This window comes from Verticillium alfalfae, genomic scaffold (genome assembly GCF_000150825.1).
Source record: "Verticillium alfalfae VaMs.102 supercont1.1 genomic scaffold, whole genome shotgun sequence".
In the NCBI taxonomy this organism is placed as follows: domain Eukaryota; kingdom Fungi; phylum Ascomycota; class Sordariomycetes; order Glomerellales; family Plectosphaerellaceae; genus Verticillium; species Verticillium alfalfae.
Genome location: NW_003315038.1, coordinates 3,865,510 through 3,891,568, shown reverse-complemented (window position 1 = coordinate 3,891,568; position 26,059 = coordinate 3,865,510). Strand labels below are relative to the sequence as shown.

Genomic DNA, 26,059 nt, shown 5'->3' with positions numbered 1-26,059 from the left:
ACTCGAGGCCTTGGCAGAAAATGTCGTTGGCGGCTTCCAGGTGTGCGGTCGTCACCGCGGCTGTATCACAAATCCTGTACCCTGAGTCAATACCTCGCCAAACAAGACTCACACCTCCATGGACCGCAAAAAAGGTGGTGTTTCGAGGCTCTCATTGTTCCCGGATGCTCGACTGATTATACAACATGACAAAGCGCATGCCCGGGCCATTGTCTAGGAAAAACGCAGTCTCCCCCTCATCCTCTCCCTTCCTGCTCGTTGCTTTCCACCGCTGATTCCCGCGGCCGCCGGCAGATGATCGAAAAGAATCTATACGTCCGTTGTGTAAGTGTTTTCCGTCTTCGTCCGCCGTTTCTCCGAGGATATTCGTACAAAAGGACGTCGCCGCTGCCGCTTCCCCCTTTCAAGCTAGCAAATCTCGCTTTAACCGATGACAAGCTTGCCCTCCTCGGGGAAGTCGTATTCGGGGACCTCGAGGTTGAGAGGGGCAGGGCCCTTGCGGATACGGCCCGAGATGTCGTAGTGGGAACCGTGGCAGGGGCAGAACCAACCGCCGTAGTCACCGGCCTCGCCGATGGGGACACAACCCAGGTGGGTGCAGACACCTGGAAGAAGAAAAGGTCAGCGAGGCGCGCTCACGGGAGGAGCACGAGACGAGGGTTCGGTGTCGCCGGGAGGGTACGACATACCAAGCATGACGAGCCACTCGGGCTGCTTGACACGGTCGCTGTCGTTCTGGGGGTCACGTAGGGAGGCAACGTTGATCTTGTTGGCCTCGTCAATCTCGGCCTGAGTGCGGTGGCGAACGAAGACGGGCTTTCCGCGCCACTTGATGACGACCTGTTTTGCTGCAAGTCAGCGATGTTTGCTCCTCCACAAACCTGGGACGGGTGGTGTAACGCACGTTCTTGCCCTCGGGAATGGCGCTGAGGTCGACCTCGACCTTGGCCATGGCCAAAACGTCGGCGGAGGCGGACATGTTGACGAGGAATTCTGCATCGCCGTCAGCAATTGAACTCGATTCAGCCATCAGACCCCCGTAAAACTCCGTCACACGATCCTCCTCTTGCCAATCCTGATGCCCAATGGCGTCATGTTCGTCTCTTGCCCATCGCCTCGGCTCGTGGTGACGTACCCTGAACGGTAGACTTGGCACCCGCGGCCGTGATCGCGCCCATGGTGCCGACCATGAAGTAGGAGAAAAGGTGGTTCTTGGCGCCGCTGCCCTTGCTCATGTACTTGGAGAAGTCGGGAATATCATCGCCCTTCTGCGCACCCTTGAAGGGGCTCGAGTAGCTGTGGGGGGTGTAGTCGGCGCGGGCGGCCGTCGTGCTCAGCGCCCGGGTGGGAGCCGCCGCGGACCGCGAGAGCTGGCGCAGGCAGGTGCGGGAAGCGTTTGCGAGGGGCGCCATCGTGACGGTTCGAGGTCAATTGGGGGGGTTGTCGGGGGGGGTGGAGTGGAGGTTGATGGGCAGATTCAAGGGCGGAAGCGCTCTTTTTTTCCTAGAGGTGGTTCGTGATGATGGTGGTTTGAGGATTGCCGAAGCTTTCTTTGCATGCCTGAGGCACAGGCTATGAAATTGACGGCTTTTGATTGGGCGTGCTATGGCCAGATACCCGGGCGTTTCCGGGGACCCGTCTATGACATATCTCCATAACTTGCATAATCTAGCACCATAGGCATAACCTTTCTCCAAAAGGAGCGGTTCAACTCGATATTTGCATACGTACTTCATCAAGCATCCTCAAGTGTACGTGCGTCCACCAGGTCGGTTGTGTCTTGATTATCATACAATCGTCAGCTAGTGCATCCTTCTGAGCTCTTCAACCATGTTCCGCATCGCTTCGACAGACGGTCCCAATCCCTCCACAACAGCTTCTTGTCTAAGTTCATCCAAGTCCAAGAACCGCTCAATCAGCTCTCCGTCCACAAATCTGAACGGCGCTCCCGCCATCCTCTTTGCGTTTCTGAATCCCCGCCATTGGCTAAACGAGGGTCCCTCGTTGTCTTCGGGCGCGGCTTGGCCGAGGTAGCGCACGATCCCAGCCAGTCGTTCCTGGAAGGGCAGCAGGATGCTCTGGTACTCAGCACTGATATTGGCAAGGACATAGAGAGAACCGTCGACCTGCGTGCGTTCATTAGTGGTTGAAGACCAATCAGTTGTCGCCGAAAGGGTTGCTTACCGTTGCGAGGAAGGCCTTTGGGACAATAATGTCGCTCTCTGTCGCCGTAATCTGGAGCGGGCGGATCTTATTCACCTGCTCGCCCAGGTGCATCTCGCTCGTTGTGCGCATCTGCTTCTGATCGTGCTCAGTCGGCGCGTCCGGCTGACGTTCCAAAATCATGAGGTTTCCCTGCGCGTCCGCCTCCAGCCAGGATTCCTCGCCCAAGCTGCACACTGCTGTGGCCCAAATGTATTCAAAGTGTCGCGCCCTCTCTATTAGTTTGGCCTTGCGGCCGTCTTTTGCTGGTACAAATTCGACCAGGGTCATGGACTGCATTAAATCAGCCACTCCAATCATGTTGCCGGATATGTCGAGATCAACGGGAAATGTCGAGGGCCGGAATGTCGTCAGCTTCTCAAGCTTTCCAGATGTCGTCGAATCCTCGATGTAGTCGTAGACTACCACCGTCTTGCTCAAGCCCGCCACGAGCTTGTCTCCCATCACCCCCAGGCATCGGCAAGCACCCTTCAGTTCGTGGCTGACGATGAGGTACGGGTTCCTGTCCGAGTCTACACCAAGCACCAAAATCCGACCCTTGACGTCGCCACTATCGTTGACGTCAGGGTCTGCGAGATAGCTTGTGCCAATTATGAATCTCTCGGCGGGCTGCCCTGTACTGTCGTCGAGTTCGGCTCGAATCACAGCCTCAACCAGCTCCACAGAGGCTTCTCCGCCAAGGGCAAAGGGCCTGCCGACCTTACCGAGCACAATCTCGTCTACGAGCTGGAAGGCACTTGAGACAATCTCTTCGTCGTGCAGAAGCTCTTTTCGGATGGTGCCGATGCCGAACGCCTTCAGTGCCGGAGAGTAAGCCACCCGCCGCACCGTCTCACCGATATGAAGGGGGTTGACGTGAGTCCGGCGTTCGGTATCCACGTTGGCGATACGGACATTCTTGTCAGTAGCCAAAAAGATGGCATCGGGAAAACCCTCAGAATCAAACGGCGCAATGTGAGTCACGTCCTCGGCGGTGGCAGCCGAGTAGATGATCCGGCCCTCGGAGCTGTAAATCAAGCTCGAATGTTCGGTCGTCGCAAACACATTGCTCTGACCAGGGGCACCCGGTCGCGGCAGCACATGCAAGCCTGCCTCCCTGCTCCCCAACGTGACACTTTTCCTCGCCGTGAGAGAATAGTCATCTTTTGAGACGTTGATTGAAACCACTTGGCCGTCCTCAAGAGAAACGAATAGCGTGGGGCCTGCGAGCTGAGGCGGGTGCAGCTGGACCAAAGCGAGATCCCTAGGAACAGAGACGTTGTCGTCGTTCTGTTTGATGCTTTCCCCCATGCAGTGCTTGCAGTGTTCCGAGGTTGATGCCCGCACACGGAGCCTGTCGACCAAAAGCCAATAGCGCCGATATCAGGGAAAGTCTCGCGATGCGTGAATGCACGAGATCTGGCTGCCGTCGCCCCCCAATACCGTCGCCCAGTGCTTGCTCTCGTACATCAAAGTTTTGAGTCAGATTCAAGGACACGAGGGTGCTTCCGCCGACAGATAAAAGTGCATACTTCTCGTTGACAGAAGCATTGACGATACTTCCCCCGTTGGATGACGTCCAGGAATTTATCGTAACACTGCTTTCCGAGTCTAGAAGAAGCGCGGAGGAAGCCGTAATTTGCAGCGTGTGGCCGTTGGCTAATGAACCTGCGAACAAAGTCGGCTGGTCAAGTGTGAGACCCTGGAAGTCCGCCAGCTCTTCGACGCTGCCGTAGGCATCGAATTTGAAGACCCTCGTCTCTGTTATGAACGAGACGACAAGCGTGTCAACCTTTTCAGACCCATATGACTTGAGCGAGAATAGACCACGGACATCCTGTATGCCATCTAATATTCCAATGTCCTCCAAGCCGACACTGCTTCGGATGCTCCTCAGGCTACCGTTATGGTGCACACCGCAGCCCGCCACAATGCGGGCCTGTCCAGACGAGAAAGCGTTTCCAACCCCACTGTCGCCGGCGTTGCCCAGGTCCATAATGGAGAAATCGAGGATTGGGGCGATGTTTGGTATTGTTTGGATCAGCCGTATTGTCTGAGCGCACAGGTCAAGCGTGAAGAGCTGGGAATCCCCATGGTGTGATCCCAGGAACAGAATCTCGTTGCCCATATAGACCAGACACGAAGCTCGTGATGTCTTTCCAATCGTCTTGAGCGACAGTCCAGTCACGATGACGCCGTCGACCTCGAGCGTCAGCAGGTGTAGGTTTCCGTAGTCGTCGGCGAGAAGGTATCGTGTAACATCGTACTTGGCCCACGAAACGAAGATCCTGGGTTCGTCGAGTGCCTTGCTAATCTTGACCTTCGTCAGGGTATCAACATAGATAAGCATTGTCTCGCCAGCGACAATCAATCCTCCAAGCTGCGCGCTGGCATTTGTTGTGTCGCGGCGATGGTAACGCTTCACGTCTGATTCGACTATCGACACTGGGATGAGTGTTCTGGCGAACGGGTCGGGAATCTCGAGCTCGAGCTCCCGGTTCTTCAAAGGGTCGAACTTGGAAACGTTGGTGTTGCCGTCCTCCATGAGCCTGTAGACGGCCAGATGCGCATCCTCCCTATCGATGGAATTCTGGTAGAGAAAGGCGATGGTCGGATGTCCCGTCTCCGTGGGCACGAAGGTGCTTGCCTTCATGAACAGTTCGGAGAGGCGAACCTGAGCCCAGTCTTTATCAAGCCTCAAGTTTGCGCCCTTGCGCGTGCCCAGTTGCATGATGTTCATGACGCCCTCCCACAGGTGCATGGCGACGAACCTGCCCGCGGGATCGACAAGGCACTTGTCCTGGCTCTGGGCCTCGCGCATGTGCGGCTCTGCAATGTCCTGAATGACCTGCTCTGTGACGAGCTTGCCCTGTGTGGGGTCCCATCGCGCAGTGAAGTAGTGGAAGAGATCGGTGCCGACGAACAGAATGTCGGTCTCGGATGCTTTGGGTCGGAGGGTTTGAAGGAGGGTGATGGTGCCGCAAACGACGGATGAGCTCAACAGAGTCAAGCCTTCTGAGGTGGGGCGTGAGATCTCAAGCCGATTGACCTTGCTGTCGCTGGCGGTTAGCAGTCGAAGCCGAGGTGAGGGAGGGGTGATGGAGGGGCGCAACGCACGCAGTAACCAGCACATCCTCGTCTGGCCACAGGCGGCTTGAAATGGCCAGGCGAATGCTGCTGGGCCGGTGAATGGGGACAATGTACGACATGTTGTCAGGTTGGGAGAGAGTAGTTTGCGAACAACGTGTCTCCGGCCCCAAAGATTTGGGCCATCGACGCCGATGATGACGGTGAATGAAAGGAGAGACCTTGATCGGACTTAGGGGACCAGAGCTCCGGCAGTGCTGAGATCATGACCAGCGACCCCAGGCGCTATCGATAGCGAGATGCACGGACCAGTAGGGGCTACAATGTGAAGCTCACCTCGCCATGATTCACTACCTTAGTTTGGATTAGGTGATCATGTCAAGCCTTGTGATGCCTCATGGCCATTCATTCTGGCTTTCTCATGCTTTTCAGTCGGAATTCCTATTTGGAGGAGGTATCGTCTGCTATTAGTACATTGAATTTGGATGACTGGCAATTGGGCTTGGACGCCATCAAGTCAAGAACAGAGGATGGCGCACCAAGTCAGCATGCTACGTGTGTTCAACATGATCCAGACACAGCTCATCGATTCTTCTGCTGCTTACAGAAATTATCTGAAAACGATTCTAGCCATTGGAAAAGGTGCTGTGATCTCTGAAGCTGCTGGTGCACCGACGTACCTGCTAGGAACTGGAGGCTGGGATTCACTGATGGCAAAACAAGAACGTCACGTTTGTTTGGTTGGATGCGTACGATTTTGACGCTAGCAAAGCAGACTGACTGGTTCAATGCCCGCATCTGACATGAACCTTCACTCCTTCGCCGGCCTCACCATGCCCCACGCTCGATAAGGCCTCTCAAGCCCAAACTGCGCGAGACTGACCACGAGCGGCTCGACATCCTGGAACCCAAACTTGGGATACAGCACGTGTCCCGGTTCCGAAGACTCAAGGAAGGTCGCCAGTCCGAGGCGATCCGCCTCGTCAGCGCCCCATTGCATCAGCAGCTTCCCAGCGCCGCGGCCTTGATGCGCGGGGTCCGTCACGAGGACACTCAAATCTATCGCGGGAAAATCAGCAACGCGTCTCCGTCGTTGGCGGATCACGCAAACCTGGGCCCAGACACTAGGGAAAAGGTACTCACAAATGCATTTCAGACCCTCGACGTTCTTCCTCAGACCGTCAATCCCGCCGTACATCAGCTTGGCAGCCTCGAAATTCATGCCGGGCGAAAAGGTTCTCTCCTTGGGCGGGGGCATGCCCTCGGCGTAGACCATCCATTTACCCCAAGCGACGATGGCGTTCGGGCCCTCAATCTCCGTGTCCGCCACGGCGATGAAGTGGATGTTCGGCTCCTTGGAAAGCGTCTCCGACAGCTCGGCCACGCGGCGCTCGTCGGCGTCGGGCGGGAAGGGACCTGGGTAGACGATGGGCTTGATGTGGCTAGAGTCAAAGGCGGCCGTCTCGACGACGATGCAGCGCTCAAGAATGTCGTGGTCCGATGCCTCAACGCGGCGCAGCTCGAGCGGCATGTTGGCGGTGGGTGGGTGTGATGATGCCACTCTGAATGGGGAGAGGGATCCGTGCCGCGATTGTGAGGGCGATTGCAAAGGCGATCGTGAATAGGAGGCCTGACGGATATCAAGAAGCGCAACTTGTGATAGGGAAGGTGCCGTTGCAGAATGGCCGGGGTCTTGAGACAAGCTTAAGGCTTCAATAGAACGGGGCTCCTGATGAGGACACGGAGGTTGGCACAGAGCGGGGGCCGGAAAGGTGTTACTGATGGGGGCAGGCCCGGCGAATGACTCACGGCGGATCGGGTGTGCGGGGCGCCCCGGGAACGTTGGAATTAGGCACTGGTGTGAGATCTTAGTCGAGCCGATCCAAGCGCTTGTGTACTTTCATTGCGTGCAACTTGTAGCCTAGAAGGGGCGAATACCTTGACAGTCCAGCTTGGATTAGGCAGGTGTTTAGTCTGTCAGATTCAGGACGTCATCAGGCTTGTTGCCACTCCCACTATCCCCCTTGCAACGCCTGTCAAACCTTTGTCAGGTATAGATCTTATCCAAACCAGTGCCTCCCCCGAAAGAACGTGTCCATGCATCTCAGTAAAATTGCCCTCTAGGCGTGTTGGGTCCAAAGTCGATGGACGTCAACGACACGTCCTGCACGAATTGAGGATCAAAGTTCTTCAGGCAGTAGTCGACCACCATGTCGATGCCTGGGATCATCGGTCAGCACAGGCACCAGAAGCAAGAATAGGATGGATGTGTGCATGACTTACCAGCGCCAGCACCACCCGCCGTCCAAACCTCGCCCTTGCCCTCGCCCTCGTACACCTTGTCCTCTACGACCCACCGCTGCTCAACCCATTCAACAGCCGGATACATCTGCTTCGCACCGGCCAGGAAGTTGCGGTTCGTCGTGGCCTTCTTCCCATCCAATGCGCCGCTGCTCGCGAGCCACATGGAGCCCGTGCAAGTTGTCATCCAGATCCTCGTCTTGGGGAAGGCCTCCTTCATGAACCTGTTGGCGGCCGCCGGGCGGTGAGACGGGTACGGCCCGCCCGTGATGACAATGTCGAGGTCACGCGGACAGTCGTCGTAGGTGACGTTGGGGAGCCAGCGGAGCGAGGGCGTTGTGGGAGCCGGCTCGAGCGTGGTTGACATGTAGAAGAACTCAATGTCGAGAAAGTGACTGTCATACTTGGCGAAGGCCTCAACAGGGATGTTGGAGGCAACCATCTCCGCCTGCATCTCGGGGGTCAGGGCCGACAGGTTGTTGAGGATGTCAATGCCGATGATGTCGGCGAGCTGGATGTTTTCCATCATGACGCCGACACGGACCTGCTTTCTGGGGGTTTGGGCGGCCATGGCGTTTCTTGTCCGGGTATGCAATGCTGTCAATGTTGTGGATGAGTTGGTGTCCTACTCTGGGGCTTTGTGTGAGTTGCGCCCGTTCATCCTTCGTTCTTATACCTTGTGCGCTTTGGTACCGGCTCCCCAGCAGATCTGCCCATTCCGAAGCCTTTCGGCTTCGGGCTCATCACAGAAGAATCAAGACATCGGCTGAGCTATGTCAACTCTTCGTCGAGGGCCGCAATCACGCAGGCAGCTGTGTCAGGGTATCGAGGCGTCGAAGACGGAGGCCGTCATTTGCATGTGGTGGCTGCTGTTTCACCTGCCCGATTCGGAGCCTGCCCAGGTTTAGTCTCCGATGCGGCTCGGGGCGTAAACACTAGCCACGCCACAGGCCAGCCCCAGTATATATCTATCTCGCTGATGCCCGGCGGAGTCTGGTCTTCAATGGTTACCCCTGTTCTCGGCGTTACAAGATCTTTTGGTCTGAATTGTTGAATTTCGTGGTAGTACATTGCTACCTAGCATTGTACTGAAATGCTACTGATGCACTGCAATGCACTGCAATGCACTACAATGCATAGCAGACGACACAGCAGATGAACGCTGTTCAGGACAAAGTGGTATCCTCGGTCGTGCCGTTAATACCAGCAGCCAGCTTTTCATCCAGCTGCGTCACAACGCCACTGTTGGCCGGCTTGCCCAGATTCTCCGATACAGGCCTCACGACATCACACCTCAGGTTCTGCGCCGAGCTCATCTTCTCCATGTGCGTGTTGTTTGTCTGCACGAAAAGCCTCTCGCGCCCCTCGACTGTGAAGGGTGCCCACTCAGCGGCACCCTTCTCGCGATCGCTGTTGGGGTCGAGGTTGCGTACTTGTAGTTCCAAGTCGTGGCTTCGTCACGCGCAAGGTATTTCTGGACGTTGCGGACGATGCAGTGGTTGCCAATGTCGCCGATGGCGTTGGCGGCCTGGCGCCACTTGATGCCCGAGTCCGGGAAGACGGGCTGCGGGACATCAATGTACAGGTCGTCGATGATGGCGAGCGAGTTGTCCGAAAGCGAGGGATCATTGCCCTTGATGAAGCCGAGGGCCTGCTCCGTCGTATTGGTGGACTGCGGCGCCGAGTACTTGGTACCCTCGTTGGCACAAGTGCCCCAGATGGTCGGGAGCTTGGTGTACTTGCCCGTGCGGAAGAGGTTCACCAAACTGTCGGAGAAAAGTTCGCCGTCGATATTGGGGTTGAACCAGCAGTTGGACGACCGGACAGCTGACTGGTTCAGGGCGCGCAGACAGGAGAGCGAGTCGGCCGAGTCGGCGCAGCCCTTCTCCTTGGCGAGACAATCGTATTGTCCCTGTCCTTGCTCCAGCGTGCGCATCGTGACCCAGCCGCCTGACTCGACGATGCCTCCGGCGAAAGGCTTCTTCTTGCTTCCCGTGTTTGCAGCCATGAGTAGACCAACGGCTGAGCCACCGGCACTCACACCGTCGAGGACGACTTGGTTAGGGTTGCCACCAAAGTTGTGGATGTTCTTCTGCACCCATTCCAGGGCTTTGAACATGTCCTTGATACCAGCATTGAGCGAGCCGCCCGCGCGGACTTCCTTGCTATGGAGAAAGCCGTACATGCCGACGCGGTAGTTGATCTGCACGACAACGACATTGCCGTCAGCTGCAATCTCGCTGGCATCCCAGTTGGCGTTGGAGTTGGAGGAGAAGCCGCCACCCTGGAGAAAGAAGACGACGGGCAACTTTGAGTTCTTCGAGGCCTTGGAGGGCGCTGTCACGGCCAAGTACAGGCAGTCCTCGTCGACTGTGAAGCGATCATAGGTACCGGTGACGGTCCAGTCCCCCGGCTGCTGCGGGGGGCAGATGGGACCGTGGGCTGATGCGTTGACCGTGCCTCTCTGGAGCGGGTCGGCTGGGGCAGCGAAACGAAGCTTGCCAACGGGAGGGGCGGCGAACTGGATGCCCTTCCAACTTGTGACGCCCAGCGCCTTGTTTGTCACGGCTCCCTGAAACTTGGCGTACCCGACGTCAACGAGAGGCTGGACGGCTTGGACGCCGGATTGCAAGAAACCCGTGGCGGCCAGCACAGACGTGAGATGAGATGTCACCTTCATGGTGGCGTGTGGCAATGATGTGGATTGCCAGGTGAAAGAATGATAAGTAAAGCCGGGGGATGAACGAACGGATCAAAGAGATAAAACTCAATAAGAAAGAAAGGACAATCTCAACAGAGACCAGATGAGCAAGGTTGCGAATGCGATGAAGCGATGATCTCTTGCTGGCCTTTCGTCGGAGCTGACATTCCGTACTTTATATTGACGACTTGAGCCGATGTGTCCGTCCATAGCTCGGAGCTTCGATGCATTTTCCCCTATACACAATAGAGTTCAAGCTATAGTGGTGGGTTCGCGGTAAAATACACCTCTGTTTAAATGAAACATTCTGGGGTGATGCTTTTGACAGCCGGCAGGTCAGGGACCCCCATTTGAGAAGAAATGCCATCCCCGTCTGACGATCGCTCCACTGTCGATGCGACAAAGGGGTAAATTGGCTCGGGTTGAACCGCATATGCCGAAGCCATAAGATCATCAACTCTGGGAGCAAAGCGCCAGCGCAGCATCTGGGCCGCAGGCATGCTCGGATTTGGAAAAGAACAAATTGGTACAGCCGCCGAACGAAGGCAGGCCTGTTGCATCGGGTTCGGAGTCACTGCTAGCCCTTGTCCGAAATTGAGCAACATTGAGTGCTGAGACCTCATGGCCATGTAGACTTTGTTCATCCGGGTTGCACTCGGAGCAACCATTTGGGTCGACAGGTCTGAGCGCCGAAGAAGGTCACATCGAAGATGTGCCAACTGCGTCTGTCAGCTATATCTCGGAACGTCGGCGTTTGAGCAAGTTATTCCTCTCAAGCTACTGGTGTGAGCTCTAGGGGCTCGGATGGCCCGGCTTCGTCAGGTTGCGGCAGGATCGATTGTCGAGAGAGAAAATCGTTCGTGGGGGAGGCAAACCATCGAGCTCACCGTCAACGTCGCACACGTGCAACGGTATGTTGTCTTTCACAGAGGCGAATATGAACGATGCTGGAAATGCCAGCACCCTTCTTGTATTGCGAGAGCCAGCTACGAATGATTTTGCGAGGTGTCGTAGTCAGGGCAATCCGCTCACTTTCCCTTTGTATTGTCCTCAGGTGGTCGCTCCTGCTAACGCTTCTGGGTTCTTGGAATGTAGGCAGGAGCGACGAACTCGAGGCAGCAACAGATCATGACTTTTCATCAAGCACGTTCTTCTTCTGAAAGATTACTGCCAGAAAAATGTGCTCACATTGACTTGGCCGGTTCGTCATGACCCGACCTGCATACAGCAGACTGCATCGGATCTGTAGACATCATGAGCGCCACTCTCACATCGTCAATCACCCATGAACCAGACTCAATGGCCATCTACCATGCCATCTTGAGAACGGTTCGGTACGATCTCCGCCAAACAGGGCACATCACTGATAGCCGGGCCTCTACAGGCCATCTTGCATCACTGTCAGCTATGTTGCCCCTTGTCGAGGAAGTCGATGAGGCGGACCTCGCAGATGTTTGCTTGCCAGCACCCTGCCTTCGCGAGACCGTCCTACCAGATGAGTCTATTGTTGACCTCGTCAACAGTTGCAGCCAGAATGCCACAAACAAGGACCTACAGATACTTGCGGAGGATGCCATTACGTACTCCTCACGGGTGATCAAGGACTTGGAGTTGCCTCTACTGCCCAGTAACCATGATCAAGATTTCAAAGACTTTCTCAAGAAATATTCTCCAGGTTCCCGGCCCAATCCTATCCATACATCGATACTTCCCCATGAGCCGGTGGATGAGCATAAGGACGAGAGCATGACGTTTCCCAGAAAGGCATACGCCACTCTTGCTCACTTAGAGGAACAACTTATGACTGAGAACATTGAACCGGATGTGTGTGACACGACATGCATATCTGAGGCCTTGGAAAACTACGATGGAGGGGGCTTAAGTCTCTCAATCATCATGAGCGAGCTTGCAATTCTTCAAGTACGCATGCCCTTCTTGTCATCTTCAGGCACTGACTGCTATGAGAAGGGCTCGAACCGCGTGGCCACCCCTCTTCTACTTCCCCCAGAGGGGGGTGAGGGTCTACAGCCACCGATACTCGAACAGCCGGACCCCGACAATTTCGTTCCGTTAGAGACTGTCTCTCGGATAGAGGGAGATCTGAGGACTAAAATAAATGCACCTCTTCATGTTGAAGCACCGCTAGAAACACCCTCCATTCGCATATCGAGCACACCAAAGGAGCCAGAAATACTTTCATTCACCCCGCCATCGTACGTTCAGATGTCTGATGTGATGTTAGAGCAACCTACCATGACTGAGCCGTCTTTCTCTGTACATTGTTCCGTCGACGCAGACCGAACACCAATTACTCTTAATTCCTTCTCCACCAAGTCGGATCCCATTTGCTTATTTCATTTTGACGACGCGGCTATACTGGACGAGCATCAGGGTCACAACCCACAAGCACAAGTATACCCGAAAGGCCTGGCTTCACAGTCCCATCACACCACAGGACAAGTACAACAACAGCTGGAGCAAGATAAGCCCAGAAATCCCGACTCATTGATTCGTTTGCCTGTCCCGAAGCTCGACTTCAGTATTCCGAATCCATCTCGGGCCAGCACTGGGTGCTCTACAAGTATGTTTGAATCTGTGAGGCACGACTGGAAGACGTTTCCCGACGCATGGCCTCAGGATCTTGAACGTGAGAGGCAGTTGCGGTGGACGCCTTTCTCGTTGAAAGACGCTGAAATCAACGTTTTCGAAAGCATCAGTGATTATGAGGACACTCTAGTGACGTTGAGCCGCTCATCTCCGGAGCCCTCCAAAGAATACGCAACCTATGATGCCGGTTCGTTGAAGATATATCAGCATGCCAAGAATGCAGTGATCAACGCCAACTTATCGTCACGGGAAGAATCTCCTGCTGTACAACCTGTGCGTCAGGCCACACCACTCAATTTACCTGCACCACCAGCAGACAATCTGCTGGAGCTGGCGAGGAAAAGGAAAGCCGACAGGCTACGATATGAAAAGGTTGTGCCCCAAAACAAGAGACTGCGCGAAAGCCATCAGCCACACGGGAAGTACAAAGATATTCTCCTCGCCGAGAACGAACCCGGTGCCTTGAGCAAGATGCTGTCCAACTACTTGGCTTTGATCGACCATCCACAGCAAAGGGCAAAAGGTCCCGATATTCTTCGGTACGCCTCCGAAGACTCAATATCTCAATCCACAAGATCCAAATTCTTTTACAAAAAACCCCAAATGTAACCCGTCAATGGCCGGTGCCCTCAAAGGAAGTCTCATACCTGACAATCACGCCCCTGGAAAAGCCTGTTCGCTTTTTCATCTCGACAACAATACCTCGCTCATTGGTATAGGGTTTCCGGAAATACCTTTACTGCAGGAGTTGAAATGCTTGATCGAGATTTCAGCATGCCCTGCCAACGGATATCTTCGCTCGCATCAGCCTCTTCTGAGGATGAAGTCTCTGCCCTTTCATACGAAGCTGACCTGTCGATCTCTGCTTCCACGGGGATCGTGGTCACTACGCTCCTTCAGGTCCGTCAAAGGCCTCTTCCGGGGTCGGCCGACTCAAGATCACAATTACGGAAGCGCATCAACAACGTGGCTCCCTTGTACGAGCGTCTTGTAGTTCTTGTCTGGAAAGATGGCAAGGACGACGCGTCTGCAGGGGCACCACTGTCTCCAGCTGAAGCCGCAGCTTACTCCGAGTTTGTCAAACAGAACGCTATGTTGCGTGGCACAAAGATCGAACCTGTATATGTCGGAGGGGGGCCTCGTCATCTCGTTGCTCGGACTATTGCGAAAGTCCGTCAGTATGTCACATGTGACAAGCAGCATTTGCTCAGGGAGGAAGAAACAGACTGGGAAGTCTTCTTTCGACAGGCTGGCATGAATATATATGCGGCCCAGGTGCTTGCTGCGTCTCTCCGAGACGACTTTGGAGACCAGGGCTTGGAGCGCTTCCTGGAGATGCCGCGGGAAGAGAGAACAGAGCATTTCCAGGAATTGCTTGGGGGAGGTGCCGTACTCGGGCGCATGTGTGCGAGGTTAGACAAGAGACAGGCTTCAAAGCATGGTGATGAAGCAGAGTGGAGAAGCTAGGAAAATACGACGGCATGACGACCTGACCGAGATTTCCTATATAATCCTCCATGTGCGAAGCGATTCGTGTAAAATATAAAATGATACATTATTCATTAAGATGGAACATATTCTAATCCGCCGAGTAGCCTACGCCGATGAAGCCCCTGATCCTCATATAATTTCGTGTCGATGGTGACTTTATGTCTAGATATTACTGGGAACCTTGTCTCCTTTCAGCAGAAGGTCCTTGACTTTTTGCACGCTCCCAATCAGTCCGTGCATGAAGCGGTCGATGACAGACTCGTCTGACGAGCTGTAGCTGCGCTGGAACGGAGGCAGCGCCTTGGTGCAATCGGTGAGACTGTTGATGTTGTACACGCCGAGGAGCGACATGCGGACATACTCGGCAGCGTAAGCCTGTCTCAGGTCAGTACGGGTAAAGCATCGAACGGTAGATAGGCGGGCACAAAACAACGTACATGGTTCCAGGCGCCCTGGGATGACTCGGGGATGAACGACTCCCAGGCAGCGCGTGTGCGTGCGTCGTTGGCGAGGTTGACGTCGCTTTGAAACTTGAAAACACGCTGGGGTGCGTTGGCATCAATAGTCTCGCCGTAGTACTTGACATCCCACACGCCAGGCGTAGAGTCCTGGGGATCACCGGGGCGGGTACGGTTGACGAATCGCTGCTGGCTCGTGGAGTGGGCGCCCATGAGGGCAATCAGGCCATCCGCTGTAAAGGTCTTGTCCGCGAAGAGCTGGAGCAGGCGGTCTGCGCTGTGGAAAGGGCTGGGAAGGAGGTTGCGTGGGGGTTCAACGGCGTTGTCTTTACGGCCGATATAAGTCTTGATACGCGGACCGAGCGGGCACGACACGGTGGCTACGTTGGCGGCGAACTGGATGAGGTCGGCCATGGAGACGCCGTAGCCCTTGTACTTGTCGTGCCACGTCTTCATTTGAGCGCAAACCTCAGCAAGGCCGTTATTTTCGGGAACGCGGGCACATTCGGCCGTCAGGACGATCGACCCGTCGGCACCGGTGCCTCCGGTGTCCTTGGACCAGGTGGCGGCGTCGTGGAAGCCAAGACGGATGGAGGCACGTGCAAGATTGTTGCACCGACTTGCATCTCCGATCATCATGCCGCGCATCTCGTTGGCAATGTGTTTCCACACACAACACTGGTCCATGCGGCAGAAGAGACCCCCAAGACGAGGGGCACCCAGCCAGTAGCTAGCCACGGTATTTTGGGGGTTACCGCGGCCGCTTAGGATGTTCTTGATATCTCGGCCGGTGGCAGTCAGCCGCCTGTCATCAAGGCCCACCAGGTCACCGATGATCTCGGTCGAGGGTCCGGAGCGGCCATTTCGTGATTGAATCTCTTGAATATCAGCCATTGCCTTGCTCATACCCGGATGAGCAATGGAGGCACCAGCCGTCAAGGCAACCAGTACAATGGAGAACTTCATGTTGGGATTGAAGAGGGCTGAAAATGAGTGTGATATTTGGAAGTTGAACAAGTGAACAATGAACGGAAAGCCCTCGGGCGACCACAAAGTAAACGCGAGTTGGAGGGAATTATGACAGGGTGTTTCTTCTGCTTGCCAACATCTTTGGCAGAGTCTGGATACTACTCTTTATAAGTTGCGCCATCCGGCTCCTGCTAGTGACTTGCCTTTTGGCGGTAGCCATTGCAAGAAGGCGAACACAAGACACATCATGCAGGCCTGGCCGAGCCATGCCTCGCCCGACCTGGAAAAGCTCCGAACGCTGGACTCAGGGGTATCTGCACTCAAAGAGCCGAGACTACTCGACTCAGCAGACGTGAGGAGCTACCTCATCCTGTGGCCATGGGCGTGCTGTGGCTGAGGACATAGTACCAATGCGTGGTCAGTTAGCTCGATTGGAAAACGGTGGAGGGCCATGACCGCAAGCTAACACAGTGGCCTGAACTTCCTTCGTCAGTGCGTCGTGCCCAGAGTGGCGCGGTTGAAATGTCGAGGAAGCGTTTTGTTAGGAGAAGTAGGGAGGTCGCATGTAGTTCTCGGCACTCGGTTCCCTGGCGCTGATGATCTTGGCTCGGACGCGGTGGCTCACTCAGGTCAGAGTCGGGGCACGGACGTGAGAATTTCTAGTGCAGGTCTTAGCCAGGAACGCGGCCATTGAGAGGTGCTTTGATACAGGCATGATTGGCTAGTGATGTGCGCTGGCCTCACTGTCGGCATTGTGCCCTTGCTGACAATTTGACAGATTACTCAGATCCGCAGAATAAGACGTCGAAAATGCCGACTGGCCAAAACGCTGCGCTGCTCAATGATTTTCTTGGAGATGGCTTGGGCGGAGATGTCATGGGCGTGCTGATACGCGTTGTTGGCAATAGACGGTGTCCGTCTTTGCAATGGCATCGGACGTCCGTGGAGGCGGAACGTGACGCCGTTCGTAAGCACTGACCTAGTCTACTGTCACGAGTGTCCGAATGGCATTCTGCCCAGAACAAAGAAAATGCCGTGCTCACGACCCTTTGCTGCATTCTGCAAGGCCTGGTGGGGTCGCATAGCCGAGGACTCAGGCTGAGCTTAATGAGGTCTCTATTCCAGGAAGATCCTTTCGAGGCCCGTAGCGTAATACGAGAATGCCTCGATCGATGCCTGCTTCATTGCATGACGATGTCGAGTTGTTTGAATCCACGTGCCATGTGCTCGGTGCCTGAAGACCCAGACCAAAAAGAAGGGCGACAATGCCCCTTCATGTTCATGTGTTCGAACCCGGCAGAACAGTTGTGGGAAGGTTGGCTTGCCATATTTGTTGCTCCAATTGGTCGATATCGGAATATGAGGCTCATCCACGAGCATCTGCTTCACAATCATGCGCGCCTCTGATGTTCTGCCAGATGAGACTTCGACTCACGGGGTATTTTGGCGGATGGCCGAAGACTGCATTAAACTTGCTCATGTTCCTCTACATGATGCTGCTGCTGATTCTGACGTGGTGTATCAGCTTGCTGGCATCCATCATCTCCGCCGCCTGTTGTCTTCATGCCAATGGCCCAGATCTTGATGCTGCAGTCGGATGTGATGCGGGTTGACGATATGGTGGGCAGCTGTCGTTCATCCCGAGAGCCAAGCCCTTCGTCGAGCTCTTCATCCGATACTGGGGTCCAAGCTCCAGAACATGTGGCCACCACGGAGCCGCTGGGATGGAGTATTGTGCTCCCGATCGGTGAGTTGTGAGCCAGGAAGCGCCACGACGTGTCAAGCACACCTTGCTGGCTGCCAACGTCTTCCCACACGTACACATGGCCGTCCTTCGAGCCTGCCCACACCTCAAAACCCCCATTGGAGGTCGAAGCTGCAAAAACGTCGCAGCTCAGGCGCTGTTGTGTGGCCCCATCACGGCCAATGAGGACACTGACAGGCTGGCGAGATCCACGCACATCGTAAACTAGGATGCTACTCGCCTGTCGCTCATTGATGGTCAAGTATCGTCCACAGGGGCTCCAGATTGTCTGGACGATGCCATGGCCATCGTCTTTGCAGCCGAACTCACCATTCACGACGCCTCGAACGCTCCAGTTGGCAATGGCCTTGTTCGATCGGGATACGTCGTAGAGGCCCAACCACCGCGTCCACGTGCCCGCAGCTATGATCGGTGCCTCTGAGATAGCAGTGCTTTGGCTGGAAAGCGCCGATATCATGCCCTTCATACCAACGCCCCCTCCCTTTGAGATGTGCCGTTTTGACGGAATAGTCGGAATCGTGAGAATAGGTCCATCAGAACCAGGACGCGAAATATCAAAGTAGTCGAGTCGATTTGTAGACCCAACGAGGAAATGCGTTCCTGGCCAAGACCAAAGCAAGGTTTCAGCGGAAATGTACTCTTCCGTCTCACGGCGAATGAGCTTGTAACTGGCTAGTCGCGACTGTGTCCCTTCGTCGGGAAACAAGTGGTGGAGTTGAATGGGATGGTCCTTGCATGAGGTGAGCACCGTCTGGGACGCCGACTCAGACAGTGAGAAGAAGGGTGCTGGAGCTACGGCATAAGATGGTTCAGATAGGTGAAGTGTGCTCCGGGACCCAAGTTGGTGAGCGTCGTCGTTGGGCTCAAGCAAGTTTTCTGGAAGTACAAAAGCCGACACGCGGTTGTCGGAGGTGGAGGCAACTATGGTGGTACCATCTGCCGTCCATTGAGCCCCACGATAGAATGAAAGTTGCTCTTGACTCTCGTTCCTCTCATGTGGTGCGGTTGCAGCTACTACATCGATGGATGGTTTTGAGACGAGACCGCGGGCGGGGTCTGGCGCATCACGGTCTAGAGATTGGCCAATCTTGTTATCGATCCCACTCTCCGCATTGTGAGGGGATGTCATTGCAGCGTCCAGCGCTCAACGTTTGCTTGGGGGTGTCGTGGCTGTTGGAGAAAGCAATGCAAGGTCGGGTCGAAGAGTCCGCGGCGCGTCTATGGCAAGCACAATTTGCTTCAGGGCCATATGAGTCTCGGTGAGGGTCTTGTAGTGGATCTCCGGGGAGCCGGACCCTGATAACATAGGAAGGATACAGGTACCTTTACACGTTGAACCTTGCGGCAGTCGACTTTGACGTCATGCTCAACACGAAGGCGCGTGCTGGCCATAGCTTCGTTGATTGGCCGCTGCTCTCGGCCTTGCCAGAACCGTCTACCTTGACTGGATGGTCCCTGCCGCTTGGCGCTACTGCCGTATCCCGCCTGAATGTCAGTGGCACTTGGCTTGGGCGGGCAAGCAGCGTGTGTTTCCCTGCTCGTCTGGTCAGGCTGATGGCTGATGGCACTTTCCCATGCTCATCTCTCGTCACCGCGCCTTGACCGAGCTGTCGACGACGACTCATTCTACACACACCAAACCGTAGAGCGCGATCCCCACGATCCACAAGTCAAGAACCCGCAAAATGCGTCGCTGATCCCGCGTTACTGAGCTCGAATTGACTCGTCCCCTGCGATCGCTCCTCTCCCACCCCGACGCGAGACAACCGCCAACCCTCGACCCTGACCTCCGAACCGACTCCCCGCGCTGCAGGACACCCCAGCCTTTGCGACGATCGGCGCTGCCTGGCTCCTCCCTGGCTGCCCAACTGCGATTGAAGGACGGAAGTCGTGCACACCGTACCTAGTGGCCTAGAACTTCTTCCATCATTGTCTCTTGGTTCGTTGGAGCAGGTTGTCGGCGCTTCTTCCCAACACAGTCAGGCGCTATCGAAGACGAGAGATGGATTCTGCAGCCGCCTTCTCTCCTACCATGGCGGTGCCCGCTTTCTTCCAGACCAAGGATCGATGCGAAGAGCTTCGGTCTCCCAACTACTTCAACCTATCTCTCTCTCTGTGAGTCTCTGCGCCCATCCTGGCCACCCTGATCCTTTACGTCTGACCGAACTAACCCGCACCCCTCTCAGTTTGATCCTTCTTGGCCTCTTGATTTCATACCTTCCCCAACATCACCGTATCGCTTCGAGGCGAACTTCCGAGGGCATTTCCCCTTGGTTCGTTCTCCTGGGCGTGACCTCGGCCACCTCCGGTTTCGCCAACATTCTGACTGTGCCGCCATCACGACAAGACATCGCCTGTTGCAGTCAGCTGGAAACTTCCGAATGCTTGGCAGGTCTCCTGGCATCGCTCAACTGGGCGTCCAGTGGCTTTGCTTCGCTCTCATGTACGTCTCTGACAATCAGACAATCTAGCTCAATCGGCATGTTCTGGTGGCCAATCGCTAATGTTTGGCCAGTCTGGTCTTTTCCTTGTCTTCTTCCGATCTGAAGATGCAGATGTGCCCGAAGAAGAGCTGACTGGCGAACCGCCCAAGTGGCACACTGCGGTCACTGTCGGGCTGCTGTGTGTGTTCCACGCCGTCATCATCATCATCCTGACAGGTGTTTTTGCCGTCGCATTGAAGAGTCATCTTAACTTTTGGGCCAACCTGCTAGGTGTCATGGCAGCCGCGCTCGCCGCTGTCCAGTATATTCCTCAAATCTGGACGACCTATCACTTGAAACATGTCGGCAGTCTCAGCATTCCCATGATGTGTATTCAGACCCCGGGCGGGTATCTCTTTGCGTTTAACTTGTGGCTCAGGTTGGGTGCCGAGGGATGGAGCACGTGGGGCATCTTTCTCCTGACGGCTACCATGCAAGGCATCCTACTGGGCATGGCCATCTACTATGAGTTGACCAAAGAGCGAGACCAAAGCGAGATTGAGAACAACGGTTTGGATGACGACGAGCCTCAAAGGCCAAACCCTATCCGTACCTACTCCGAGGGCTGGCAGGACGGCCTGCCCGGGCCCTACACGGCCCATCCAGAGCGTTACGCTGAAACAGAGGAGGAGCTCGAGAGACTGCACGACCGCGAGGAACGCCAAGTTCTCCGTGAGGATAGACCTCTGCTGCGACCAGGTGGCATTGGCACACCACGAGTCAACTACAACACGACTAGTTGATGGACTGGTCGATGTCCGAAGAGGAATTGGAGGGTGGCACACCAGATGAATATTTTTTATATTATTACGGGTGACTTGAAAAAGATCGATCCGCTTGGCGTTCTGCAGAGAGCTAGTAGACTTCTACGTGTAACCATATACCTACTTTACTTTATGCTGCAGGGTGTTCGACGACAAGCTAGAGGTTTTCTGGCCGCGTGGGCTTGTATCGCCGACGAAATCTTTCGACACTGCTTCCTCTGCGTCTGCCATCGTCAATCGGGACGCGTAGTCGAAATAAGTGGACATATCTATGGTTCCCGGCCTTGCAACCGACATGCCACTGTTAGAAACTTATGGGAGCAAACGTGACCTGTTACACGTCGCGCGTCCTACGGTCGGAGCCAGGTCACCTTAAACTGTTCTCTTGATGCGTATTCAGCCTACTGTATTCCAGCGTCGCGAGCACTACATGAACGAGAATCCTATTCTTGCCTCAACTTCCATTCCCGATCAAAGTTGGTCAAAGCCCGCTGTGCCGTCGGTACGCAATCCAAAGCCTTAATCGAAACGTGGTCGGGCAAGCTCAACATGTAAAGTGCCGACTGCGCCAAGTCCTCGGCAACGAGAGGATCATACCCTTGGTAAAAGTCCTCCATGGCGTCCTTATCATACTGCACCCGCTGCAGATGGAAATGTGTGTTCACAACGCCAGGCCGCAACACCAGAACCCTGATATTCGAGCCAGCAGTCTCGTTTCGCAGGCTATTGCTGAAGCCCTCAAGGAACGCCTTGCTCGCGTGGTAGACGGCCTCGCCGTTGAAGGGAGGGCACTCGAGGCCAGTGACTGAAGAGACGTTGAGGATGGTGCCCCGCTTCCGCGGCCACATGCTGCGATTTAGTACCGAATGAGTCGTGAACATGACGCCATTCACGTTGGTACCGGACATTTGAGAGATGGCGTCGACAGGGAGCTCCCAGAAGCGTGCTGGTGCTCCGAGCGCGAGACCTGCCTGCGGATTTGTCAGCTACAGGAGGCAGTCGCTTCGCGGGACGTATTTCTTTCATGACTCTCACATTATTGATGAGGATGTCAATCTCGCCGAGGTCAGCAATCGCTTGCTTGACGGCATTGTCGACCTCTTCGTGGTTCTGGATGTCAACGGCGTAAACGCCGACTTTGATCTTTGGTGCTTTTTCGGCGATACTGTCTCGAACGGCCTCCAACTTGTCCTTCATGTTGCGTCAGTCTCATGGGCCTCGTCCGATTGTCTGGTCTGCTCACTTTACTTCTGGATGCCAATGCGACATTTGCCCCGGCGCCTGCTAAGACTAGAGCAATGGCTTTTCCGATGCCCATGGAGGCACCTGTCTGCTGCGGCCTCAGCGGGAGAACACACGTGTCGAATCATCATGGCTTACGATGAATGCCGTCTTTCCCTGTAGCGAAGCCATGGTGGGTAGTGTGCGAGGTGGGGATGTCTGTAAACCGCAGTTGAGAATCGCGATCGCTCCAGTGGGCTTGTTGATCACCAAATATGTCACACGAGTATGTGAGATCTATATATACTATAAAATACATGACACATCTTACTAACTCGGGAGAATCTTCGCTGAATCTCGTCAACATCTTTGACATGAGATGCATACACGACGTCATGTTGGGGCGGGTCCTGCGGATTGTCGGGCATGATGCCGAGACACATCACCATAGCGCGGCAAACCGATCGATATGAAGATATGAACAAGCGGCTTGCGTCGAAGAACCTAAGCTAGTTTCTGGGGACGCCGACAAGCGCGACATGTTTGGTGCTTGGCGCCAAAATTGATGCACGAGTGAGAACATACATGCCAGGATTTATCGTCTCTCTCTCGCAGCCAGGTCCGACTGAAAACAAAACAGGCATGTCCGATGCATACCTTCCTTACAAATCCAATTCTAGCAGCTATTGACAAGCCGTTCATTCTCTCGGTTCAGTTTCCAAACCCACCCAAACATCGATTGCACTAGACACCCTCGTTGGTGACACGCAACAGGAGGGTGTGTGAGGCCTTGCAAGATGCTCCGCTGACTAAACGTCCCCCCGACCCCGCTGCCTCACTAGCACACGCTGTCAAGATGTTGCAAATTGATGGTCTGCGAGATTGAAATTGAAAACTGTCTCCAGAGAACAATCGATCACATGAAAATGATGCCAGGATTGGTGCCGATGACCTTTTTCACTGCTGCTCATACGTAACTGTAATCAGTGCTTCCCAAATACTGGACCCTCAGCTCCAAAGAAGTCTCGCAGATCGTTCACCAGAGTTTTTGGCTGTTCCCAAGCAGCAAAGTGCCTGCCTTTGTCCTTCTGCCGCCAGAACTGAATGTTAAAAGTCTCCTCCATCCACTCGCGAGGCGACATCCAAAGCTGCCAGGATATGATCAGTCGCAGAAACTGGAATGATGTGTGAGAACGCACCTCCTAAGGGAAAACAGAACCACCGACTGGTTGCGAAACGTAGCGTTTGGCCATGCTGTCTAGATCATCGTTCACGACAGCCAACGCCTCTTTGTAAATATGCATCGCAGCGCTCGGACTACCCTGATAGTGCATGAATGTCCAGTTAATGAGCTCTTCCTTGGTTCTCGGATAATCGTCCGTCCAGGCTTTGAGCTTGCCCACGAACCATGCGAGTATCGCAACTGGGGAGTCGTGGAGGCCATTGCCGAGCGTCACACACTTGGTCTCCTGAACAATTTGATAACCCCGCGAAGACGTGAAAGGGATGTCAACACAACACAGAGATAAGCCAGAAGTATTGGGGCAGAGTCCTACCTCGTGCTCGGCAAGCCAGTTTATTCTCCTCATATTCTTCAGGCCTCGCTCATCGTAGTCTTTGTTCTGGAACCGAACGAACTTCTGGGGCGATTTCTTCGGGTCGGGCGGCAGCGCTAGAATCATGTTCATATGGATGGCCTGGACGGCATTGGGATACTTCAGAGCCACGAAACGGGCAATTATCGAGCCCCAATCACCACCCCACCATGGCTGCGGTCAGACATGTTGACCACCATCAGGCATGTGCCGCCTTACTTGACAAACATATCCATTGTACCCCAGTCTCTCCATCAGCATGGCGAAACAAATGGCATGCTGATCAATACCAAAGCCTTTTTTCTCGGAAAAGCCACTGATTCCATACCCCGGCAGTGAGGGGGCAACAACATGAAAGGCTTGTTTGCCTTCCTCGGGTTCAGTCAGCAGTGGGAGGATTTTGAGGACCTCCAGAAAAGAGCCGGGCCTGATCCTGTCAGCTCATGGACCACAACAGTCCTGGAATCCGTGTGCCCAACTGACCAGCCATGTAGGAACAGAAGCGGACGGGCGTCTGGCCTCGATGACCGATGGTGAAGAAAGTGAATACCCAGGGCCTCAAAGCCGGGCACCTGTATTGTTGTTTTGAAGTGATGGAAGGTGTTCAAGAAGCATTCGTAGTTCTTCCAGTCACATTCGTCACGCCAGAACTGAACGAGCTCCTTGAACGCGTTGTGGCCGATCTCAAGGTCGCTCCATTCAACGGATCCCATGGCATTGTCAAGACGAGTGTACTTGAGCTTGACTCTCGTCTCCTCTAGCAGCGCGTCTGGGACATTGATCTTAATTTCAGTAAGCAGACGAAGCCCCCTCACTTTTGGCCGAAACGAATGCGTATCCGCTGTTCGCTACCTTAATTACCGTAAAAGGCACGATTTCTGACATGGTTTCGTACCTGTCGCTGACTACAGTTACATGAATGATAAATTCCGAACGCTGATTGGATTGAACCAAGACCGGCATGAAGCACAGTTGCTAACCGTTGGTAATGGGGGAAAATGGGATATACGGGTAGAAAACAAACTGATCGACTGACGTCGATATGATCGAACGTCTACGAACACTTCTGGTACCGCTGTGTCTGTATCGTCAACGGAGTTCCGATGAAAAAGTCAACAACCCCAACTGTGAAATAACATGCATGAACTCTGCTGGTTCCTGATCGAAGTCTAAGGTTAAAAGTTGCACGGATAGACCAAGCTCCTATCCAAGCAGTAAAGCCAATTGCGGCTTGTAAACCTCGTGAGGAGCCTCTCGGACTGTGGCAACTATCATACCTGGCAGACGTCCCGCGACGACTACATGTGTGAATATCTAGGCGCGAATACGCTGGAAGATTCGATTAACAATTTAACAAATCAATCCCGCCCTCGAATGGATTTTTGCTCTTTCTTTGTTGGCACGATGCCAAGGAACAGCCGCGACCACGTGTTGTATGGTGGACACCCCGCAGCTCCAGAATCAGGTCCGTCTTCGTGAGGCCTCCCCGAGGCCAGCCCCCAGGAAAGGTAGGGACAGGAGCCGTCGTCGAGCCTCCACCCTGTGGATCATGGACCGATCAGAATTTGCCAATCTTCAACAAAGGCCGCATGGCCCAATGGCAAGGCGTCTGACTACGAACAGCACTTGATGAAAGATCATCTGCTGTGGGCATCAGGAGATTGCAGGTTCGAGCCCTGCTGTGGTCAACTATAAGTCACCCCAAAGGGTGTACCAGCTTTTTGTAGTTTTTGCGTGGTGTTTTTGCCTTTCGTTGCGGGTGCCACAACGGTGATACGAGTCTCAGATGTGCTACGCTGTGTCGATCCCTTTCTCATCCAAAGAACCTTGAAGGGACACAGACGGTGCCCCTTTATTTCTGATGTGCACATTGGTGCCCAAGGTATCTATTCTGTGTCTGTGTCGCCGCCGCCAGAGATGACTGAAACCACTGTCGATTTGACTGGCCGGATCTCGTTCCCGCGGATCATGTTGCAGAGCCGAAGAGACTGACGGGATGCATTCTATCGTCCACAGGGTTATTAGTCTTTCGGCATTGTGAGTACATGAATACCTCATTGTTCGATGTTCGTCGTGGAACATTCGTAATCCAAGACGATCAAGCCTGAAATTCCAGGTGGGGCACAGCGCCACTGCCACTGTCACAGCCCCCTGCCCCATCACCAACTCGCTCCTTGGATCAGAGCCTCCCACTGCAGCTGGCCTCCGAAGAGCAGGTGCACCGCCCCCTCTGCTTCGTACCACCTGCACGGCAAGACCACCCCCCAACACGACATTGAAACCCCTGGTTTAAACCTGACCCGAGACCTAGAAGTTGAAGCATTCCCATACTAAACTTACACCTCAACCTCCGGTCCCGATTCTTCTGTTTGTTCCTCGTCTCGACATCAATTCTCATCCCCCTCCCTCAACGGT

General features: G+C 54.6%; 11 protein-coding genes and 1 non-coding gene across 12 annotated transcripts; 3 read left to right on the top strand and 9 right to left on the bottom strand.

The window, feature by feature from the left end:
• Window positions 1-396: 396 nt before the first annotated feature.
• Window positions 397-1,434, bottom strand: VDBG_01186 (cytochrome b-c1 complex subunit Rieske; the record flags this gene model as incomplete). Its single annotated transcript, XM_003009457.1, has 4 exons — window positions 397-605; window positions 690-840; window positions 905-993; window positions 1,136-1,434. The coding sequence occupies 4 exons, from the start codon at window positions 1,410-1,412 to the stop codon at window positions 424-426; spliced, it is 699 nt and encodes a 232-aa protein (XP_003009503.1).
• A 368-nt stretch (window positions 1,435-1,802) lies between these two features.
• VDBG_01185 (DNA damage-binding protein 1b) lies at window positions 1,803-5,411 on the bottom strand (the record flags this gene model as incomplete). Its single annotated transcript, XM_003009456.1, has 5 exons — window positions 1,803-2,126; window positions 2,185-3,222; window positions 3,279-3,663; window positions 3,735-5,255; window positions 5,320-5,411. 5 exons carry the CDS (start codon window positions 5,409-5,411, stop codon window positions 1,803-1,805), a joined length of 3,360 nt encoding a protein of 1,119 aa, XP_003009502.1.
• Window positions 5,412-6,100: 689 nt separating this feature from the next.
• On the bottom strand, window positions 6,101-6,820 carry VDBG_01184 (conserved hypothetical protein; the record flags this gene model as incomplete). Its single annotated transcript, XM_003009455.1, has 2 exons — window positions 6,101-6,348; window positions 6,433-6,820. The coding sequence occupies 2 exons, from the start codon at window positions 6,818-6,820 to the stop codon at window positions 6,101-6,103; spliced, it is 636 nt and encodes a 211-aa protein (XP_003009501.1).
• A 573-nt stretch (window positions 6,821-7,393) lies between these two features.
• VDBG_01183 (DJ-1/PfpI family protein) lies at window positions 7,394-8,161 on the bottom strand (the record flags this gene model as incomplete). Its single annotated transcript, XM_003009454.1, has 2 exons — window positions 7,394-7,509; window positions 7,573-8,161. 2 exons carry the CDS (start codon window positions 8,159-8,161, stop codon window positions 7,394-7,396), a joined length of 705 nt encoding a protein of 234 aa, XP_003009500.1.
• Window positions 8,162-8,756: 595 nt separating this feature from the next.
• Window positions 8,757-10,270, bottom strand: VDBG_01182 (para-nitrobenzyl esterase; the record flags this gene model as incomplete). The annotated part of the gene is made up of 2 exons (XM_003009453.1): window positions 8,757-8,943; window positions 9,024-10,270. 2 exons carry the CDS (start codon window positions 10,268-10,270, stop codon window positions 8,757-8,759), a joined length of 1,434 nt encoding a protein of 477 aa, XP_003009499.1.
• Window positions 10,271-11,545: 1,275 nt separating this feature from the next.
• Window positions 11,546-14,365, top strand: VDBG_01181 (conserved hypothetical protein; the record flags this gene model as incomplete). Its single annotated transcript, XM_003009452.1, has 4 exons — window positions 11,546-12,360; window positions 12,429-12,504; window positions 12,683-13,437; window positions 13,618-14,365. 4 exons carry the CDS (start codon window positions 11,546-11,548, stop codon window positions 14,363-14,365), a joined length of 2,394 nt encoding a protein of 797 aa, XP_003009498.1.
• A 186-nt stretch (window positions 14,366-14,551) lies between these two features.
• Window positions 14,552-15,813, bottom strand: VDBG_01180 (peroxidase manganese-dependent 1; the record flags this gene model as incomplete). Its single annotated transcript, XM_003009451.1, has 2 exons — window positions 14,552-14,764; window positions 14,827-15,813. The coding sequence occupies 2 exons, from the start codon at window positions 15,811-15,813 to the stop codon at window positions 14,552-14,554; spliced, it is 1,200 nt and encodes a 399-aa protein (XP_003009497.1).
• Window positions 15,814-17,282: 1,469 nt separating this feature from the next.
• VDBG_01179 (WD repeat-containing protein) lies at window positions 17,283-18,710 on the bottom strand (the record flags this gene model as incomplete). Its single annotated transcript, XM_003009450.1, has 1 exon — window positions 17,283-18,710. The coding sequence occupies one exon, from the start codon at window positions 18,708-18,710 to the stop codon at window positions 17,283-17,285; it is 1,428 nt and encodes a 475-aa protein (XP_003009496.1).
• Window positions 18,711-20,084: 1,374 nt separating this feature from the next.
• On the top strand, window positions 20,085-20,807 carry VDBG_01178 (PQ loop repeat protein; the record flags this gene model as incomplete). The annotated part of the gene is made up of 1 exon (XM_003009449.1): window positions 20,085-20,807. One exon carries the CDS (start codon window positions 20,085-20,087, stop codon window positions 20,805-20,807), a length of 723 nt encoding a protein of 240 aa, XP_003009495.1.
• Window positions 20,808-21,271: 464 nt separating this feature from the next.
• VDBG_01177 (NADP-dependent L-serine/L-allo-threonine dehydrogenase ydfG) lies at window positions 21,272-22,241 on the bottom strand (the record flags this gene model as incomplete). The annotated part of the gene is made up of 4 exons (XM_003009448.1): window positions 21,272-21,799; window positions 21,864-22,019; window positions 22,102-22,158; window positions 22,209-22,241. 4 exons carry the CDS (start codon window positions 22,239-22,241, stop codon window positions 21,272-21,274), a joined length of 774 nt encoding a protein of 257 aa, XP_003009494.1.
• A 1,010-nt stretch (window positions 22,242-23,251) lies between these two features.
• Window positions 23,252-24,538, bottom strand: VDBG_01176 (epoxide hydrolase; the record flags this gene model as incomplete). The annotated part of the gene is made up of 3 exons (XM_003009447.1): window positions 23,252-23,746; window positions 23,873-24,071; window positions 24,128-24,538. The coding sequence occupies 3 exons, from the start codon at window positions 24,355-24,357 to the stop codon at window positions 23,252-23,254; spliced, it is 924 nt and encodes a 307-aa protein (XP_003009493.1).
• A 689-nt stretch (window positions 24,539-25,227) lies between these two features.
• VDBG_15022 lies at window positions 25,228-25,332 on the top strand. Its single transcript has one exon. It is a non-coding gene; the product is annotated as a tRNA-Arg (tRNA).
• Window positions 25,333-26,059: the final 727 nt, after the last annotated feature.